This window comes from Heterodontus francisci, chromosome 12, assembly GCF_036365525.1.
Source record: "Heterodontus francisci isolate sHetFra1 chromosome 12, sHetFra1.hap1, whole genome shotgun sequence".
Lineage (NCBI taxonomy): Eukaryota > Metazoa > Chordata > Chondrichthyes > Heterodontiformes > Heterodontidae > Heterodontus > Heterodontus francisci.
Window position 1 is genome coordinate 27933085 of NC_090382.1, and position 18414 is coordinate 27951498.

The 18414-nt window shown below is 43.5% G+C and overlaps 1 protein-coding gene across 6 annotated transcripts in view; it reads left to right on the forward strand.

The window, feature by feature from the left end:
* Positions 1–1083: 1083 nt before the first annotated feature.
* LOC137375791 (sialic acid-binding Ig-like lectin 14) overlaps positions 1084–18414 on the forward strand; it is a 122883-nt gene continuing 105552 nt past the window's right edge. For 3 of the 6 annotated variants that reach the window (XR_010976059.1, XM_068043248.1, XM_068043250.1), the window contains exons 1-2: positions 1085–1215; positions 8208–8326. Coding sequence is in view for 5 of the 6 variants with exons in the window: in XM_068043248.1 (XP_067899349.1) it covers positions 8275–8326 (52 nt within the window). In the remaining variant the exon portion in view is untranslated. Of the gene's footprint in view, positions 1216–8207; positions 8327–18414 lie in introns of all 6 variants that reach the window. The other 3 variants (XM_068043251.1, XM_068043253.1, XM_068043249.1) reach the window with 2 other exon arrangements.

Below are 18414 nucleotides of genomic sequence, written 5' to 3' on the forward strand. Positions count from 1 at the left end.
CGCCACCAACAGTGGCCGCGCCTTCAGTCGCCTAGGACCCAAACTCTGGAATTCCCTCCCTACGCCTCTCCACCTCACTTTCCCCCTTGAAGACACTCCTTAAAACTTACCTCTTTGACCAAGCTTTTGCTCACCTGACCTAATATCTCCTTGTGTAGCTTGATGTCGTACTTTGTTTTACACTGCTCTTCCGAAGAGCCTTACATTGAAGGCACAAAATAAATATAAATTGTTGTTGTTTCTTTTTGTTGTTGTTGAAGCTGGCTGTCGAACGGGATAGCTGAAGAAAAATTTTAAAAGGTGTTTGGGAAATCCACACTTCCAGGTTTCCTGCCCATAACCTCTCACCGTGGCACCCTGTAAATATCAGGCCACACAGTCTGAACCAAGAATAACTATAAATTAGAATATTTAATGCATTGTAAAATTATGCACTGAAAGCAAAATAAAGTGAGAGGAAGAAAGATGATTAAGAAAGAGACAGAAAGAAAATGTTATTTTAATTTTTAATATTTTAAATGTCCAACAATAATTAAATTCTGAAAGAATGAGATTCCACACTTATAAAATTCAATTTCCCATGCCAGAAAAGCTGTTTGGCAGTTAAGAAAATTTACCTCACTGTTAAAAAATTCACCTAGACCCCAATGTACCAGCCCTAACTTTTTTTTCTGCTGTATTTAGTGGGTAACTAGTGGGTGAGTACAGCAGGTTTCTGGATTTCAATAGTGAGTCTATCGGTGAGATACGAGAGGAGCAGAGTAAAATACACAGCAACTTCCAGACTCCTGCGCTTTCCTGTGCTTGTGCAGGCTCAGGACAACTAGGCAATAATTGTGTGCTCGGTGTCAACTTTTATTTGATAAGGCTTCTCTGAAACACCTTGGGATGTTTTACTCCATTAAAGGTGCTATATAAATGCAAGTTTTTGTTGTTTTTGTTGTTGTTGCTCTAAGGCACGTGTTACAGGCTGTTTTCGAGTTGTCATCATTTTATGCCAGACTTTGTTACTTTTTGAGGTAGGCTCGTACACACAATCTACTTCCTTGTTTTTTTTTGGTGCCAGTTACTGTGAATTGCATGTCAGTGCTGCCCTGTTTTAAAATTGCGTCTGTTTCCTTTTCCTGCAGTACTGGTGGATCTAACTACAACGTACCTTGACTTCAGAGGACTGGTCCACGTAAAGGAAACTTTGTGCCAACTAAGGTGATAAAGGTGAATAGCAAGGAGATTTTCTTCTTTTCATTAATATGAAGTCAGTAAATGTTTTGAATATGTAAAATGTATGTTTACTCTAGGTAAATCATTATGAATACCATGTCGTCACTTTTTGTCTGAGTAAATGTTGAATAACAAAATTCTTACCTCTCCTGATATGATACGGAGCCAGAAAATATGTTTAGAAATGCTTTAGGAAATTCTGAAGAATTATATTGTGTGTTTAAAAATAATATAATGTGGAGACAACTAGAGGGCACAGATTTCAGATAATTGGCAAGAGAAATAGAGGGAGAAATAAGGACGATTTATTTTTTTACACGAATTTCTCTGATCTGGAAAGCACTGCCTGAAAGGGTGGTGGAAGCAGATTCGATAATAACTTTCAAAATTGTATATAGATTTGAAAAAGGAAATATTTCAGGGTTATGGGGAATGAGCAGAGGGACTAACTGGATCACTGCTTTGAAGAGCTGGCAGATGTTTGTTGGGCTGAAAGTGCTGTAAGATTCTATGATAGTTGATGTACAACAGGTTTGGGTTTTCAGATGGAAAATGCTTTCAACAAGACTATTTGACAGTTGGGGTTTGAGGGCGTGTAGAAGGGTGACTTCAGTGCTCGTCAAGGTGAAGAATGCCAGGGTGGGTGAATGAAATACTTTTCCATTCTGCCAGCAGCAGATTGGACTACCCGGCCATTTGCCCCAACAATGAGCTACAACCCCATCGACTAAAACCCATTTGTGTACCCATGCATTCATTTCCATCAGGCCCTCATTGGTCTGGAGTGAGCTTGAAAATATTCAAACAATTTGCACTGAATTAGGGGCACCTATGTGACGTGATCTCATGCCAATTGGGAACAGGAATAAAACTGCCCCAATTCATCTCTCTTACAGCACTGAGACTGTAATTTTTGGCTCCATATCACTGCTAGTGCCAGTCGTCTGGAAGCCCTGAAGCCGTACAATGGCGCAGACCATGCTGCTGGCTACTTGCAGTGCAGCAGGCACAAGTGCCCCATGTTGGGCAAGGCAGTGGTGTGGGCATACCATACGTGCACCAGGTGGGTTAGAAGAGGTCTGATCATCAATCAGTTTTGGCTAATTTCAGGCACTTTTCACAAACATTGTTTGCACCTGTGCTAATCACTGTCAGCTGACCATATGTTCAGCAGCACCAGGAACCGCCTCCAGCGCTATTTAAAGGGCCATTCATCCAACCTGTAGGTGAGGTGCTTTTGATTGAACTCTGCTGTGGCAAAGTTAGTGGAAGTACTGTGGCTTACATTTCAGAGGTTTTGAAGTGACCCATTGTATACATTCAAAGAGACCAGAGGAAATGGTTACCCAACTCCACATGAGGAATGTGGGTTCTGAGTGCCTCTGGGTCTGCAACATGACTGAGAAATGGTGCTGAGTGTTGAGAGGGGTATCTGTGCGAAGAGTGAGGAGGAGGGCTCTCCACAGAAAGCCCTACCCACCACCTGTTCTTCAAGAGAGCACTTCTCATAGTTTCACCTCAACCAGGAGCAATGTCTGAGGCCCGACAAATTCAACAAGGAGGTGGTCACAGAACTGTGTCACCTCCTTCAACTTGACCTAGAGCCTCACACCAGGGCAAGGACGGCACTGCCAGTGCCCATCAAGTTCATGGGGGTCATTGAACTGGAAGCAGGCATCATATCCATCGGGAAGGTGACGGAGGCCATCTATCCCAGGAGATACGAATACATTGGTTTCTCCCTCAGCAGGAAGGAACAGAATGAGAGGCCACATGATTTTACCAGGATAGTGGCTTACCCAATGGTGCAGGGAGTCATCGGCAGCAGACAAGCAGCTCAGCTGGCTCACCATGCCAATATGGAGAGGTATAGGAACTGCAAGGGCTACCGTTGCATCAATGCATAGTCGGTGTGCGACCATGCACAGTACAAGCGCATGTCGGTGAATGCAAACTCTCCTGGCAGCAGTCACGATGTCGTCATCCTCAGTCTGTTGCCCCACCGTCTTCACACCTCCAGAAAAAGCAGAGGGTGTCTGCTTGGACATAAGAGATACCCCCTGTACACCTGGCTGATGACACCTTCCCCTCCACCATCGATCACATAACGGCAACGCATGTATAAAAAGAGCCATGGAGCCACTAGGAGCATTGTGGAACAGACCACTGGTGTACTGAAGTAGCGTTTCCAATGCCTGGACTGCTGGAGGCGGACCTTCAGTACATGCTGGACTGACTATCCAAGCTCATGGTAGCCTGTTGTGTCCTCCATATCATCGGCATCATGAGGGTGCAACCATTGTCACCAGGAATGTGGAGGCCACCTGGTGAGGAGGAGGTATGGAGTATACATTCCTGGACCTCTTTGCTCGGATGAGCTGTCCGAGGACACCTGCTCAGACTTCGCTTCCCTAAGGAGAACTTCCCTTCACCACCATGGATTCATCATTCCCCAGCGTAACACCCATATGGGATACCCCATCACACTGTGTCCTTGGCCAAGATTCTGCACTAAAAACCTTTTCATTAACATCTTTATCCAACAACAGATCTAATTATACAAACAAAACTGAACTATTCACCCTTGTGCATTCCCTTAGTGCCTGTCTTGTTGGTACAGTTGGCCTTGGCGGATGCTCTGAAGCAGCTCAGGGCCTCCTTCACCACAGCATGAGTGTCAGCAGTCTGGGCTGGCTGGCTGAGAGGGCAACGGCAAGGGCATTAGCAGTGTGGCAGTAGTTGGAGCACAAATGGTGTTATCCTGAGGGAGGACAGCAGATCCATGCTCCACGCTACCACTCCCGCAGGATCACACTGAGATCCAGAAGGCAGTCACACCCCTTACGCTAGGGTCTTCTGATTTAGTCCATAGCAAGGGACAAGAGGGTGAGACTGCAAGTGAGGCAGATATGGGGATCAAGAAGGTAGCAGTAGAGGAACCTCAACCCTTGCACTTGCCCACATGTTTGAGGTTCTCGCAGCTTGTATGGATGAGAGTGAGGGCTGCAGGGTGGATGAGCGAACTGACCATGGCACCATGGTGCAGGGAATCATTCAAGCAGTGGGAGTAAATAGGAATGTAGTGCTAATAGGGAACAAGGGGATAAACACAGTTCTCTGCAGCCAAGAGCGAGAGCACAGAAGGCTGCGTTGTCTGCCCGGATCCAGGGTTTGGGATATCTGCGCTGGGCTGGAGAGGAACTTACAATGGGAGGAGGAGGATCCAGTAGTCATGGTCCATGTGGGTACCAACGACATAGATAGGACTAGGAAGGAGGTTCTGCTTCGGGATTATGAGCATCTAGGGCCGAAATTAAAAAGCAGAACCACAAAGGTAATAATCTCGGATTACTACCCGAGCCACGAGCAAATTGGTGTAGGGTAAATAAGATTACAGAGTTAAATGCGTAGCTCAAAGATTAGTGAGGGAGAAATGGGTTTTGATTCATGGGGCACTGGCACCAGTACTGGGGAAAGTGAGAACTGAACCGTTGGGACAGTCTTCAGCTGAACTGTGCTGGGACAAGTGTCTTGGTGAGTCGTATAACTAAAGTGGTAGAGAGGGCTTTAAACTAAATAGTTGGGGCGAGGGATCTTGTGCGGGGAGATGTGGTAACTTAAAGATAATAGTGCAGGGTAGCGATACGGGTAAAGGTAACCAGAGTGTTCCAGGAAGGGACAGATCATATAAAATGAAGAGTGCACCAGCAGTTTGCAAGAATGGTAAAAAGACAGATCTAAAGGCTTTGTATCTGAATGTCTGCAACCTCAGCCTCTAGTGAGCAGGCACACGAACTGTCCATCCCCCTCGCCTGGCTGCAACCACTCATGCTCGGTAACTCACCATGTGCAGATCCCAAGTCTATACTAGCCTCTCAGATACATGCAGTGCCAGTATTTGAGCTGATGGCTGAAAGTGTCAGATCAAGCGACAACGTTTCTTTATCAGAGGTCTGATGTAGCTGTAACCCTTCATCATGAAGCTGCAGTGGTTGTCCAGGCAGCAGCTCTTGGGTATCTGAAAGCAGAAATGCAGAAGGAGAGGTTTGGGCGACGGAAGTGGGGTAGGTGGAAAGCTCAAGGTCCTTGTTGACACCATCTCCAGCTTGCACTACATGCCAGATAGCAGGATGAGGGTGAAGTGGGATTTGAGGAGGGGCATAAAGCAGGAACATGCCATCATCCTGAATGTTCTCAATGACACCAGATGCAAAGGGCCATGATGCGAATCGTCATCTCCTCCAGAGGGCTCAGGGGTGCAGGCATGCCTGTCCTTCACCAGTTCCATGCTGCTTCCTACAGTTATGGGCCACCTTGTCCTGCAAGAGAGAGGGAAGAATATCAGTGAGTGTGTTGCAAAGTATTTGAATGATGTGCCTGTATGAGCTGAATAGCTGGAGGTATGTGGAAGCAGCAAGAGGTGGCCGCATTAATAGGTGTGTAGATGAGCTGGAGTATCTGGATGTTCGGCATGAGATCTGAGTGCCAGGGAATGCTGATGGCTGAGTGGTGGGGGTGTGGTGCATTGAGCAGCTTAAGAGGTTGGTGGAGGGGAGAGTAGGATTTGTCATGTGATGATGCATTCACTGACCTTGACCAATCTCATGAGGTCATTGAATTTCTTCTGGCACCATTGCCAGATCCTCAGGACCAGACTCCAGGAATTGACCATTCTGGCCACCTGCTCCTGCTCCCTTCTCAAGGTGGTCCTTGAGGGCCTCCTGATCCCCAGCAGAAACATTGCATCTCTCCTCCTTTCCAACGACTGGACTAATGCCTCCAGCGCTGCACCAGAAAGCATGGGAGCCTTCTCTCTTGTCTGTTGCTCCATTTTAATGAGTCATAGAGTCATAGATTTATACAGAACAGAAACAGGCTCTTCAGCCCATCATGTCTGAGTCAGCCATCAAGCACCTAACTATTCTATTCCCATTTTCTAGCACTTGGCCCATAGCTTTGTATGCTATGTCGTTTCAAGTGCTCATCTAAATACTTCTGAAATGTAGTGAGGGTTTCTACCTCTACCACCTCTTCAGGCAGTGTGTTCCAGACTCCACCCACCCTCGGAGTGAAAAATATTTCCTCAAATCCCCTCTAAACCTCCTGACCCTTACCTTAAATCTATGCCCCCTGGTTTTTGACCCCTCCGCTAAGTTTCTTCCTATCTAACTTATCAATGCCCCTCATAATTTTGTATAGCTCAATCAGGTCCCCCCTCAGCCTTCTCTGCTCTAAGGAAAACAACCCTGGCCTTTTCAGTTTCTCTTCATAGCTGAAATGCTCCAGCCCAGGCAACATCCTGGTGAATCTCCTCTGCACCCTCTCCAGTGCAATCACATCCTTCCTATAGTGTGGTGCCCAGAACTGTACACAGTACTCCAGCTGTGGCCTAACTAGTGTTTTATACAGCTCCATCATAACCTCCCTGCTCTTATATTCTATGCCTCAGCTAATAAAGGCAAATATCACATATGCCTTCCTAACCACCTTATCTACCTGTGCTGCTGCCTTCAGTGATCTATAGACAAGTACATCAAGGTCCCTCTGACCCTCTGTACTTCCTATGATCCTACCAGCCATTGTATATTCCCTTGCCTTGTTAGTCCTCCCAAAATGCATCACCTCACACTTCTCAGGATTAAATTCCATTTGCCACTGCTCCACCCATCTTACCAGCCTATCTATATTGTCCTGTGCTTTAGCTTCTATTCAAGTCTTTCACAGGCAGTTTGCAGAAGTTCCTCTACAATGAGTACAGCTCCCTTTTAATAGACGCCGGCTGCCTTTAGCTGTGTGTCTTGTTAGTCATACATGTTACTGGGCCCCCTGATGAGCATGCAACCAGTCAGCAATGCATTCTGTGTAAGGCTGCATACTGAAATCATTTAGATGAGGCAGGCAGCATGAAATTTGCATGTTGCCTGCCTCAAAAGGAGCGGGTGGGGGTGTTAAGCACGCATCACGAATCCTGTGCCCGAAAACAGGCCTTGATGAATTTTTTTGCCCTAAGTTCCTTAAAGTGAACAGAGAGAGAGAGAGAGAGCGAGAGAGAAAGAGTGACAGCTTTAACCACATCATTGTGGGATGAAGTGAAACCAAAATATCAAAAGTAGCTGGACACTGTGTCTAGCCTATTGCACCACTCAGCTCCCCTGTTGCTATGGACTTATATTTGTCATGATGCATTTTGTCTACAATGTACTGGACGTAAGGCATAGGAACATAGGAACAGGAGTAGGCCATTCAGCCCATCGAGCCTGCTCCAACAATCAACTGGATCATGGCTGATCATCTACCTCAACACCACTTTCCCACGCTATCTCCATATCCTTTGATGTCATTAGTCTCCAGAAATCTATCAATTTCTGTCTTGAAAGGAAAGATCATGTTTGACAAACCTGTTGGAGTTTATTGAGGATGCTACTTGTAGCATAGATAAAGGAGAACCAGTGGATGTGGTGCATTTGGATTTTCAGAAGGCTTTTGATAAGGTTCCACATTGGACCTCCTCTAGGCTTGCCAACTCTGTTTGGACATATTCCTGGAGACTTCATGACATGACCTCCCACCTCCAACCGTCCTGCCCAGTCAAACAGCCTTTACTCCGCCATCTCCAATATTTCTATGACTAATGAATAAAAGCCTTCAAACAAAGTAAAAAAAAAACAATTTTAATGCCCCTGTGAGTTTTCTCCTGTGTTGCCCCCAGCAGTGTCCAGAATATTAATTCTTAATTCCTGGCGACTCCAGGGCAATCTGAGAGGGTTGATAATTGAAACTGTCTGTCCCTCCCCATCAACGAATTATTTCTTTCCAGTAGTGTTACTGCAACATCCTGAAGGGGCTGGTGGAGAGGAGTGAGAGTTTGAGAGTACAATGAGAGTTCAGTTCTTGGTCTGACAGATGTGGGAGTTTGCGCAGCATCCATTGTTAAACAAGATTTAAATCATCTCTTTGTTAACTGTGGTCTATTGTCTATTGTGCAGGTATCAATGTGTCTGATTGTCCTCAGCTGCTGTGTGTACATGTCCCATCGAGGGTGAGATCTGCACCATGAGCACATCACACTGCACCCTGGCACTTATAGCTGTGTGTCTCATCCAGGGTAAGTATCAAATTCCACCAATCACTCTGTTTAAGCTTTCTTTCCTCTCTCTCTTCTGATGGAGCTGATTGTTGCTGGACTATTGACCCATGGACCATGGGCACCCTCTGGTATCTCATCCATGTGCCTAATCTCCACATGCTAACCTAGGCCGGGCACATGGGAGATGAGTAGTCTGTCCAAAATGTTTTGCATGGCTTACACATCATCAACGGCTTTACGCTGGGGTCCTCAAAGGGGACTGGAGTTGAGTGTTCCCCAGGGGTTTGTTCTGGGGCTTCAGCTTTTCACCATATTTATCAATGACTTGGATGAAGGAATGGAGCATTGTATATCCAAATCCGCAGATGACCCTATGCTAGGAAATACCATTGTCCAAATCTTGCTGGGAAAATCATGGTGTGTTTACATGCAAGCGGTTATTGACAGGCAAATCAGCAGTAAATTCAGGTGAAGAAGAGATATGCTGCGAGTTGTGAATCACCATAATTTTCTGCTCAATTTATGCCGCTCCACCTTTGACCTCGACCTGTTACTTTTAAAAGCTTGCTGGATTTGCACATTAAACTTGAATTAAACTTGCCACAGAAAGGTGGAACTGGTACTTAACAGAGTAAGTATCCTTTTAGTTACACGATAATTGTTAATACAATGCTAATCTTCCCATCCAGCCCAGATAGGGAATTATTTATACTGTTGATTCTCATTTCTTCAAGTAGTAACCTCTGCATAGAGATTTTAAAAGTATTAAATGCCATTTTTTTTCTACTTTTCCTTTCTTGTCCCTTTTAGATCTATAGAACCATAGCAAAATTACGGCACAGAAGAAGGCTATTCAGCCCATCGTGTCTGCACCAGCCCAAAAAACTAGCCACCCAAACTAATTCCACCTTCCACCACCTGGTCCATAGCCTTGCAGGTTACACCATTTCAGGTGCATGTCCAGGTAACTTTTAAAAGAGTCAAGCATTTCTGCCTCCACCACTGTTCCTGGCAGTGAATTCCAGACACCTTCTGGGTGAAAGGTTTTTCCTCATGTCCCCGCTAATCCTTCTACCAATCACCTTAAATCTGTGCCCCCTGGTAATTGACCTCTCCACTAGGGAAACAGGTCCTTCTTGTCTATCTAGGCCCCTCATAATTTTTTACCAAATCTCTTTTTTGTCTCTTTATTTCTCCATCTGTACCTAATTTGCTAAATTCACCCTCCTCTTCTATTGTTTCTCTGTTTCTTTCTTAATCCTTAATTCTCATTGGTTAAGGAGATAGGCTGTTGGCCCCAACGCATTCACGAAGGTGCTAGATATTATCAGCTCACACTTCCAGAAATCTGAAGGACAAAAAAAAATTCAAGCTGAAAGGTGCAAAAAAACTAATGATGCATGCTGAGGTGTCCTGCTGTGGCGTGATTTTTGTCTTGTATGTTGTAGATGGATTCAGGAAGTTACTAAGTGATGTAGACAGACTAAGTGAGTGGGTAAAGCTATGGCAAATGGAGTCCAATGTGGGGAAGTGCGAGGTCATCTACTGTTGATCTGAGAAAGGCAAAACAGTCTATTTTCTTCATGGCGCAAGACAATGAGCTTTGGAAGAGCAAAGGGATTTCGACACAAATCTGAAAGGTAATGCACAGGAATAAAAAGTAATCAAAAGGGCAAATTACATTTTAGGCTTTATCTCAAGGGAGTTGGAATATAAAAGTAGGGAATTGATGCTTCAGCTGTACAGATCCTTAGTCAGACCCCATCTGGAGTATTGTGTTCAGATCTGGGCTCAGCACCTCAGGAAGGATAAGTTAGCTGTGAAGTGGGTGCAACACAGATTCACCAGAATGATATCAGGGCTTAAAGTGTTAAATTCATGAGACCAAGCTGCATTAACTTAATTTGTATTCCCTTGAGTGTAGAAGGTTGGGGTGATCTGATCGAAATGCTTAAAACCATAAAAGGATTTGATATGATAGATATAGAGAAATTATTTTCTCTGGTTTCTCCAGGACAAGGGGAAATAATCTTTGTCCTGCCATTAGCATGCTGGCAGCTGCCACACACATGGCATTAGGTAAGGGGAAATTGGCCAATGGTATTTGATTGTAAAGCTGCCTGGAATATAACACGGACTTTTGACTTTAGATTTAACTTTAGATTTATCAAATATATTAAAAAAATTAGGAAAAATTTAACCTGTCCTTCTGCCAGGACTGTATCTCTAATTATTTAATCAGCTTTACAGAAAATAACATTGAGTAATCTATTGTTTCCTATGTCTTACTATCTATAACACAGTAAAAGCCATGCTTCAAGCATATGTTTCCCTTCGGTCATGCTTTATTGATCATGCTGCAAATCTCTTTCTGTGGCATTTTTTTTAAGTATAAAAATGTTCAATTGGAACATGCAAAGTTTGTCAGCATTTGAAAATTCTTTAACTGATGCAAGAGCCATATTATCTGTATATTGCTTGACCTTATTAACAACATTTTAAAAAAAGAAATCCAGGGTTCTGAGCTGCAGCTTGAGCAAATAAATTCTGAACTCACCCAATGTTTACTTAACGGAAATAAGGCTTTGTAGCCTTAAAGTGAAATATTAGGAAAAGAATAATACATAGTGCGTTGTCAGGTATAATGTTGTTTTGTAACATTGGGCTGCATTTTAAGACTCCATCGCCAAAGTTGGCTGCGGATGTAACAAAATGTGGCCCGCGTTCATGGGAGCCACGTCATGGAGCCGCCATAATTTCAAAGGTGGCGGCTCATTTGCATGGCCATGGCACCCACGTCCCTCGATGACCTGGAGGGGACGGTCTAACCGCCGCAGGCAACAGCATCCGGTGCCAATGTGCAGGCATCCAGCGCCATTTTTAAAGGGCATATAGCCCTCAATGGAGATTTAAAAATTAAAGGGCCAGGTCAGTTCATTTACCAAAAAGCAGAATTAAGTTACCGTTAAATTAATTTCACCTCCCCCCCCACCCCCCTCCCCCCCACAAATGGCATTTCAAAACATTCCTGCTTTTTCTGCCACCCCCCCCACCCAGAATTTGACCTCCCCCCCCCCCATCTTTGCCCTTTACCCCTTCCCATCATCCCACCACCAATCCACAGCGATGTCACCCCCACTCCCCCCTCCTGCACAGAGAAAAAAACCCTCCTCCCCCTCCCGACAGGTGTCACGCCACGTTTCCCCAAACAGGGATTCGAAGGCGCAGCATTGCCGGCCGCCAAAATGACAATCAGTGCGGTGCTCAAAGACGTGACGGAACCCTCATTAAATCAGGTATGTAAATTAGTTTACATATTCAAAAGGGGGTCCCATCGCCGAGTTGCGGGGCAGCCGCCACGAGGCCTCGCCGCTGCCGAAATCGGCATGGGGCCTGTCACCATCGGGGTCGGTGGTGGGCCTCCATCACACCGATCTTCATTGCTCCCCCACCCCCCGCCAACGTTCCCGACGGCAGAGGGGCTTTAAAATCCAGCCCAGTGTATCACCTGTTTGATAACCTGGAATGGTGTCTATATTATAATTAAAATGGAACAGCTGCATACATTTCCTGCTTTCAGTCACATTTGCTTTGTCACACTCTGGTGTCACACATCAAATCATTCAAAATATTCTGCATCATGTTTGCACTTCACTTGCTGAAATCTCATGCTCATGAGCAGCTGAGCTGTTTGACCAAGTTGCAAGCTGTTGAAGCAACCAACTCATTCAAAATCACAACAGAAAATTCTGGAAACACTCCGAGGGTCAGACAATATCTATGGAGAGAGAAACAGAGTTAACCTTTCAGGTCAATGACCTTTCTTCAGAACTAGAAGAGATTCATGATGAATAGCCTTTAAGGAAGTACAAATGAAGGGAAAAGGTGAAGGTGTGGCGAGGAGGAAAGAACAGAGGAAGAGGTCTGGAGGGCAAGACTGATTCAATGACTAAAGGGATGATAATGAGACAGTGTAAAAACAAACAATGAGATCAATATCATGCCCCCCCCCCCCGAAAAAGCGAGATGGTGGCAGTTGTGGGGGGGCATAAAATGGAGCAGGAAGCTCCGGGAGCCCTTCCCGATCCGCTCCTGCTTCCGGCGACGGCGGCAAAAAACGGCCTGCCCACCCCAGGCTAATCAAAGCCCTTAACTGGCCACTTATTGGCACTTAAGGGCCTACGCCCGCCTCCATGGGGATTTTACCCATGGCTGGTCGGGTGGCCCAGGCTTGAGCGAACCGCCTGCCAAAAGCAGGTGGCTCTCTGACGGCCCGGCGTGGGGCCCTCGTGAGGCACCCAAAACTTCCCCGACAGCTTCTTCTTCAAGCTGAGCTGTAATCCGAGCAGTGGCTACCACTCCGGCAAAATACGTGTCGGATCCCCGGGTGAGGCGGAAGCGGGTTCGCCACCGACTTTTCAGTCAGTGGCCAGCTCCCATCCACCCAGGGTTCAATCCCGGCCAATGGGTCCAGGGGAGGTGTAAGTAGTTACAGCAGAATAGCAATTCACTCAAAATATTTTTAAAAACTCTTTTCTGGAACCATGTTGTTTCTGATTGATGTCACCACACAGTTATTAAAAAGGCTTTATAAGATATTAAAATGATAAGATGTGAAACGTCATTGCATAATTTCTCACTTATCTACGCTGCCTTTTTATTTTGTTTTCATTCTTTGGGGAGACGAGTAGAATTTTTTTATACTCAACAGGCTGTTGTCATCTGGTTTGCACTGCCTAAAAGGATGTTTGAAGCAGATTCAATAGTAACTTTCAAAAAGGAATAATATATATAATTGAAAAGGAAAGAAGTTGTGCAGGCCTTGGGAAAAGAGTAGGAGGCTGGGACTAATTGGTTAGCTCTTTCAAAGAGGCATGAGAGGCCAACTGGCCTCCTTCAGTGCTGTATGATTCTATCTTTGGTGTTGACTGTGCAGACTGTACCTATACAGAATCCAGTTTTAATTTTCACACATTTTATATGTATTTTTCCCTTTTTGTTCACTGTTTTACATCACTTTCGAAACTACCTTTCTTTTGCCTGCAGCTCTTGGCAAATGAAAACAAATGGGCAACAATTCAATTCCTCCCTCAGATTTGTTTCCTGAAGTCATTTGGGGTGGCTTACTCTTCAAGCACTGTGCTGTTCTTTTTATTTCTCTCCATCTCAACAACAACTTATAAAATCAAATGTCCATGGCGCTTCACAGGAACATTATAAAACAAAATATGAGACTGAGACACATAAGGAGATATTAGGTCAGATGACCAAAAGAGGTAGGTTTTAAGGAGTGTCTTAAAGGAGGAAAGAGAGGTACACAGGTAAAGAGGCGTAGGGATGGAATTCCACAGCTCAGGTCCTAGGCAACTGAAGGTGGGGCCACCAATGGTGGAGAAATTAAAATTGGGGATACTCATTTAGGATGAGTGCAGATATCTCGCAGCTTTGTGGGACTGGAGGAGATTACAGCGATAGGAAGGAATTTGAAAGCAAGGATGAGAATTTTAAAATCAAGACGTTAGTGAAAACAAAGGTGAACAGAACTTGGTGTGAGTAAAGACATGGGCTGCAGAGTTTTGGATGACCTTAAGTTTACAGAAAGTAGAATGTGGGAGACCAGCCAGGAGTGCATTGGAATAGTCAAGTCTAGAGGTAACAAAGGCATGAATGAGAGTTTTGGCAGCAGATGAACTGAGACAGGGGCAAAGTCAGGTGATATTGCAGAAGTCAAAATAGGTGATCTTAGTGATGGCTCGAATATGAGGATGGAAGCTCATCTCAAAAATATATGAGATTACAAGCAGTTATTAGCTTTATAGACAATAACCTCAAAATCTACATTGATGCCCACATACTGGTACTCTTACCTTAGTAAAAATCTTTACTTTGTGCTTTTAAATTATACCCACTTATCTTTGAATGTAGAAAACCTACCTTTTCAAAGTGTAAAGAAATAAGAAGAACATGGTTATGACCAGGTGAGAAAGGTATTTAGAGGTCTTTTACTGTCTTCACCTGGTCTTATTGTAACAGAGTTTAATTTTTAACACACTGTGTTTTGAGCTCCCCTTTTGTGAATCCTTGTTCACAGCTTTCCAATTATAAGGCAAAAAATGAGCACAAACAGGCCTTCATAGGTTTAAAGAAGAAAATTGAAATGTATTTAACCTTAAACTTAAACTCTAATACAGTTAATGCCTACGGATATATGACATGCCCACGCTAGCATGCACACATGATACACACATGTAAATGGGGACAGAAAAGAGCAGCAGAAAAACAAAATGGAGAGGTTTGAGGCAGTCTCGAAAGGAGGTTTCTTGTTACTGTTTCTGTGTTTCCAGCTCACCGTAGATTCCTTGATTGTAGGCAGCTCTTACTTTTCTTTGGGGCCCAGTATTCTTCTTAAACCTTGTTCACTGTAGGAGATTTTTCTCTCTTGGTGTTCATATTTCTTCAATTGTTTCCGAAGCTGGTGAGAGCTAGATGAGAGCAGACAGGAGAGAGATGTTCTCAGTCCAGGAGCTAACCGTCTTCATAATTCAAATTCCTTGTTGGAAGCTCAAATTCAAAAACCGCCAACAGTCAGTCATGTGACCAAACTGGCCTGACCACGACTGTGTATTCAGCCATTTTAGCAGTTAACCTGGAATGTTAGTCTTTCCACCTTCAATGTCTGGTAATCAAAAGTCCATTGTGGATTAAATTGGAGCAGGGACTAGCCCCTTTGTTCTTTGAAGTATTGTCTGTGGATATGCTAATGTCTCTCTCCAGCCAAAGTTTCCAATTGTTTTTTAAAGCAAGTTCTTTCTTCACCATCAGCCATTTAAAATCAATGTTCATGTGGCGAAAGTAATTTTCCTCATTCTTGGCAGGTGGAGGTTTGCCTGACAACACAAAGAACCAAAGACAAACTGTGCATAGCCTAAAAAGCACAAGACATATACACTGAATCAAGAATACAATACAAGTATTACATAGAATTACAGGGTTTGTAGGATTGGAGGAGGTTACAAGAGTAGCGAGGGGTGAGGCCATGGAGGGATTTGAAAGCAAAGCTGAGAGTTTTAAAATTTTAAACAGTAAAGATTGAGTTGCTGCTTTTTCCTCGTCCTAATATAATCATGAAAAATATGCTTCATGATCTTAATTCCACTTAAAATAATGCAAATCAATCATCCCTGTCAATTTCAGCCTTTTTAAACCGCTGCCACCTCCTTTGTGAATGTCTTTCAGAAAAGTGACATTTAGTAAGGCAGTCATGCAAATACATTAAAATAGTGCTGCAGGAAGAACAGCAGTGAGCTGGTACGGAAGGAAGGTAACTATGAACAGCTGCTTGAACTGCCCAAAATAGCTTGCCAACTTAACAAGGTTTAATTGGACCCTTTGTAATTTACCTATGTAATGGCAAGTTGTCAGCACTATTTGCCGGATGTTGGGAACTGCCCATGATAAGCGAGGACAGAGACTTGGTGGGGACAGTATAGAGATACATTTATTTATTTATATATAAAAAATACAATGTAAATTTACACTTTTGTCATGTTATTTCTGTTGCATAATACAAATTATTGGATAATTGTATTATTTTAAGTGTTAAGAAAACTATTCTGAAGTATCAAGAATAGACTGAAATGGTAGGATATATTCTATAATGTACTTCTATTCATTTTTACAGTTACATGTAAATATTTTAGACATTGTGGATGAGAAATTGGGCTGTGTAGCTCCTATTTTTCAGATGCTAGGTGACCTAAGAAGGAAGTGCTTGTACACAGCTAGCCGGAATTGCGACACCCACTGCTGTATTATTATATTATCAGAAAATTATTTAGGGACTATATTGTTCATGCGTATGTATACATATATATCCATAATACCACATCAACCTGTACTAGACATACATTGTACATACCACCACACTTTTTTAAAATTTGTTTTTGGGCGTTGCTGGCAGACCAGCATTTATTAGCCCATCACTAATTGCCCTTGAACTGAGTGGCTTGCTAGGCCATTTCAGAAGGCAGTTAAGAGTCGACCATATTGTTGTGAGTCTGGAATCACATGTAGGCCAGACCAGGTAAGGACAGTAGATTTCCTTCCCTGAAGGACATTAGTGAACCAGATGGGTTTTTATAACAATTGACAATCGTTTCATGGTCATCATTAAACCAGATGTATTAATTGAATTCAAATTTCAGCATCTGCCATGGTGGAATACGAACCCATGAGCATTAGCCCAGGCCTCTGGATTACTAGTCCACTGACATTACCACTGTGCCAACGCCTGCCCAGAGATGTGTAAAATATAAGAGATGCAAGCTCCAGTATCTGAGTTATAAAGTGTGATTATTTCAGAGCTCTGAGAAGCACCAAGATATAACACCCACTATATTTGGGAAGAACAAACAAGAGGCATTCTTTACCCACACATAAAGCAGGCGTTAGAACCTCTGCATATGCAAATTAGGGGTCTAACACCTGCTTGAGGTCCCCATTCCAGCAGTTTTGCCCTGAGGTAACCAGTGCCATTGTGGGTTCATTCAGGGAGATCAGTCTTAGGAATTGCCTGCCAACCAAGAAGTTGGAGTAGTTCCTGTTGACCAGTAATTTTGCAATTCACAGTATAAAATGTCTTTGTATTTACATTTCATTTTATATAATATGCATTTGCATTCATCCAAATCTATATTCATGTTTAAATATTTAATTATTTTGTATTTTCTACATTGAACATGTTTAGTTCTCACTCCTTACAGATATTTATCTATGTGGATTTCCATTATATTTGCATTTGGTAAGGTGATCTTGATGATGATACTGTAGCTGATTGTGTTTTCAACTGATTATAAGAACACATGAACAATGACAGGCATTGATCAAGGTCCCAGGCTCCATCACCAATCGGTAATTAGGTCTCGGTAATCAACCTGCTCTCGGCTGACATAGTATTTGGGACATCAACTGGGTCCAAAAGGGGAATAAATCAGCCCAAACATACCAACATTCATTGACAAACAGGAAATGACCCTTTGGTCCATCCAGCCTCTCCCCCACAAATGCAATACCTTGTGCTTCACAATATGTACACTCCCTACCCCACCCGAAAGCCATGTGACCTCCTGGGCGAGGCGAAGAAACAGATTAAAAACCCAGGCCAATCAGGGTTCAAAAAATATGAGTAATTCTTCTTCGACCATCGTAGGTGATCAAAACTAGACCAGGATCTCACTCTGGTTCTGATTAATGATAGGCAACGTTTGTACTAGGTGATCTCCACCCCAGCCAGAAACAGGTCCGGCTCTCATTTGAAGGAATTAAGTGAATCAGCGTCCACCACACAAGCCAGTAGCCTGCTCCTGACGCCCATTATTCTCAGAAAAAAACCACCTCATGACATTGTAACTTGAAATTGTGACCTCTGGTGCTCCCTAAACAATTCAATTGAAACAAGCTATCTGCACAAACACAATCTATTCCCTTCATTATTTTGTAAACCTTGATCAAATCACCCTTCAGTCTACACATCTAAAATGCAGTGTCTCAGTACTTTCAGCCTGTCTTGATAACCAAGATGCTTCAATCTGTAAATTAATTGTATGGCTCTCCTCAGCACCCTTTCCAAGGCTCAATATCACCCATAATATGATGAAACCAAAACTCGATACTGTTGTCTTTATTCTGGGTTTAATTTTGATATCCGATTTAACTATGAGCAATGCAGATATCATACTGTGTGAAATAACCAACTGGTTTATTTAAAGAACATTAACAATAAAAGATCTTGTAGATTGGAGCACACATCATAACAGCAGCCTGTGTCCATGAGACAGATTCCAAAATGTCTTTTGGAAGCCTCCAGAAATCTCCCATAATTCTACTTCTGCTCTCTAGCTCTACCCAGAGGTTAAACAATCAAACTGATCAGCCAGACACTACAGATACAGTATTCTAGCTAAGGTCTGACGCAAAACCCTTTGTGTGAGGCAGCATGCTGTAGCAGATTGCAGATATCTTTTGAGTCATGGGGACATTCACAGGTGTTTACCTTGTGGAGAGGACATGCCTCCCATCCTTCTGTGGTAAAACCCTGATGCTTTTTG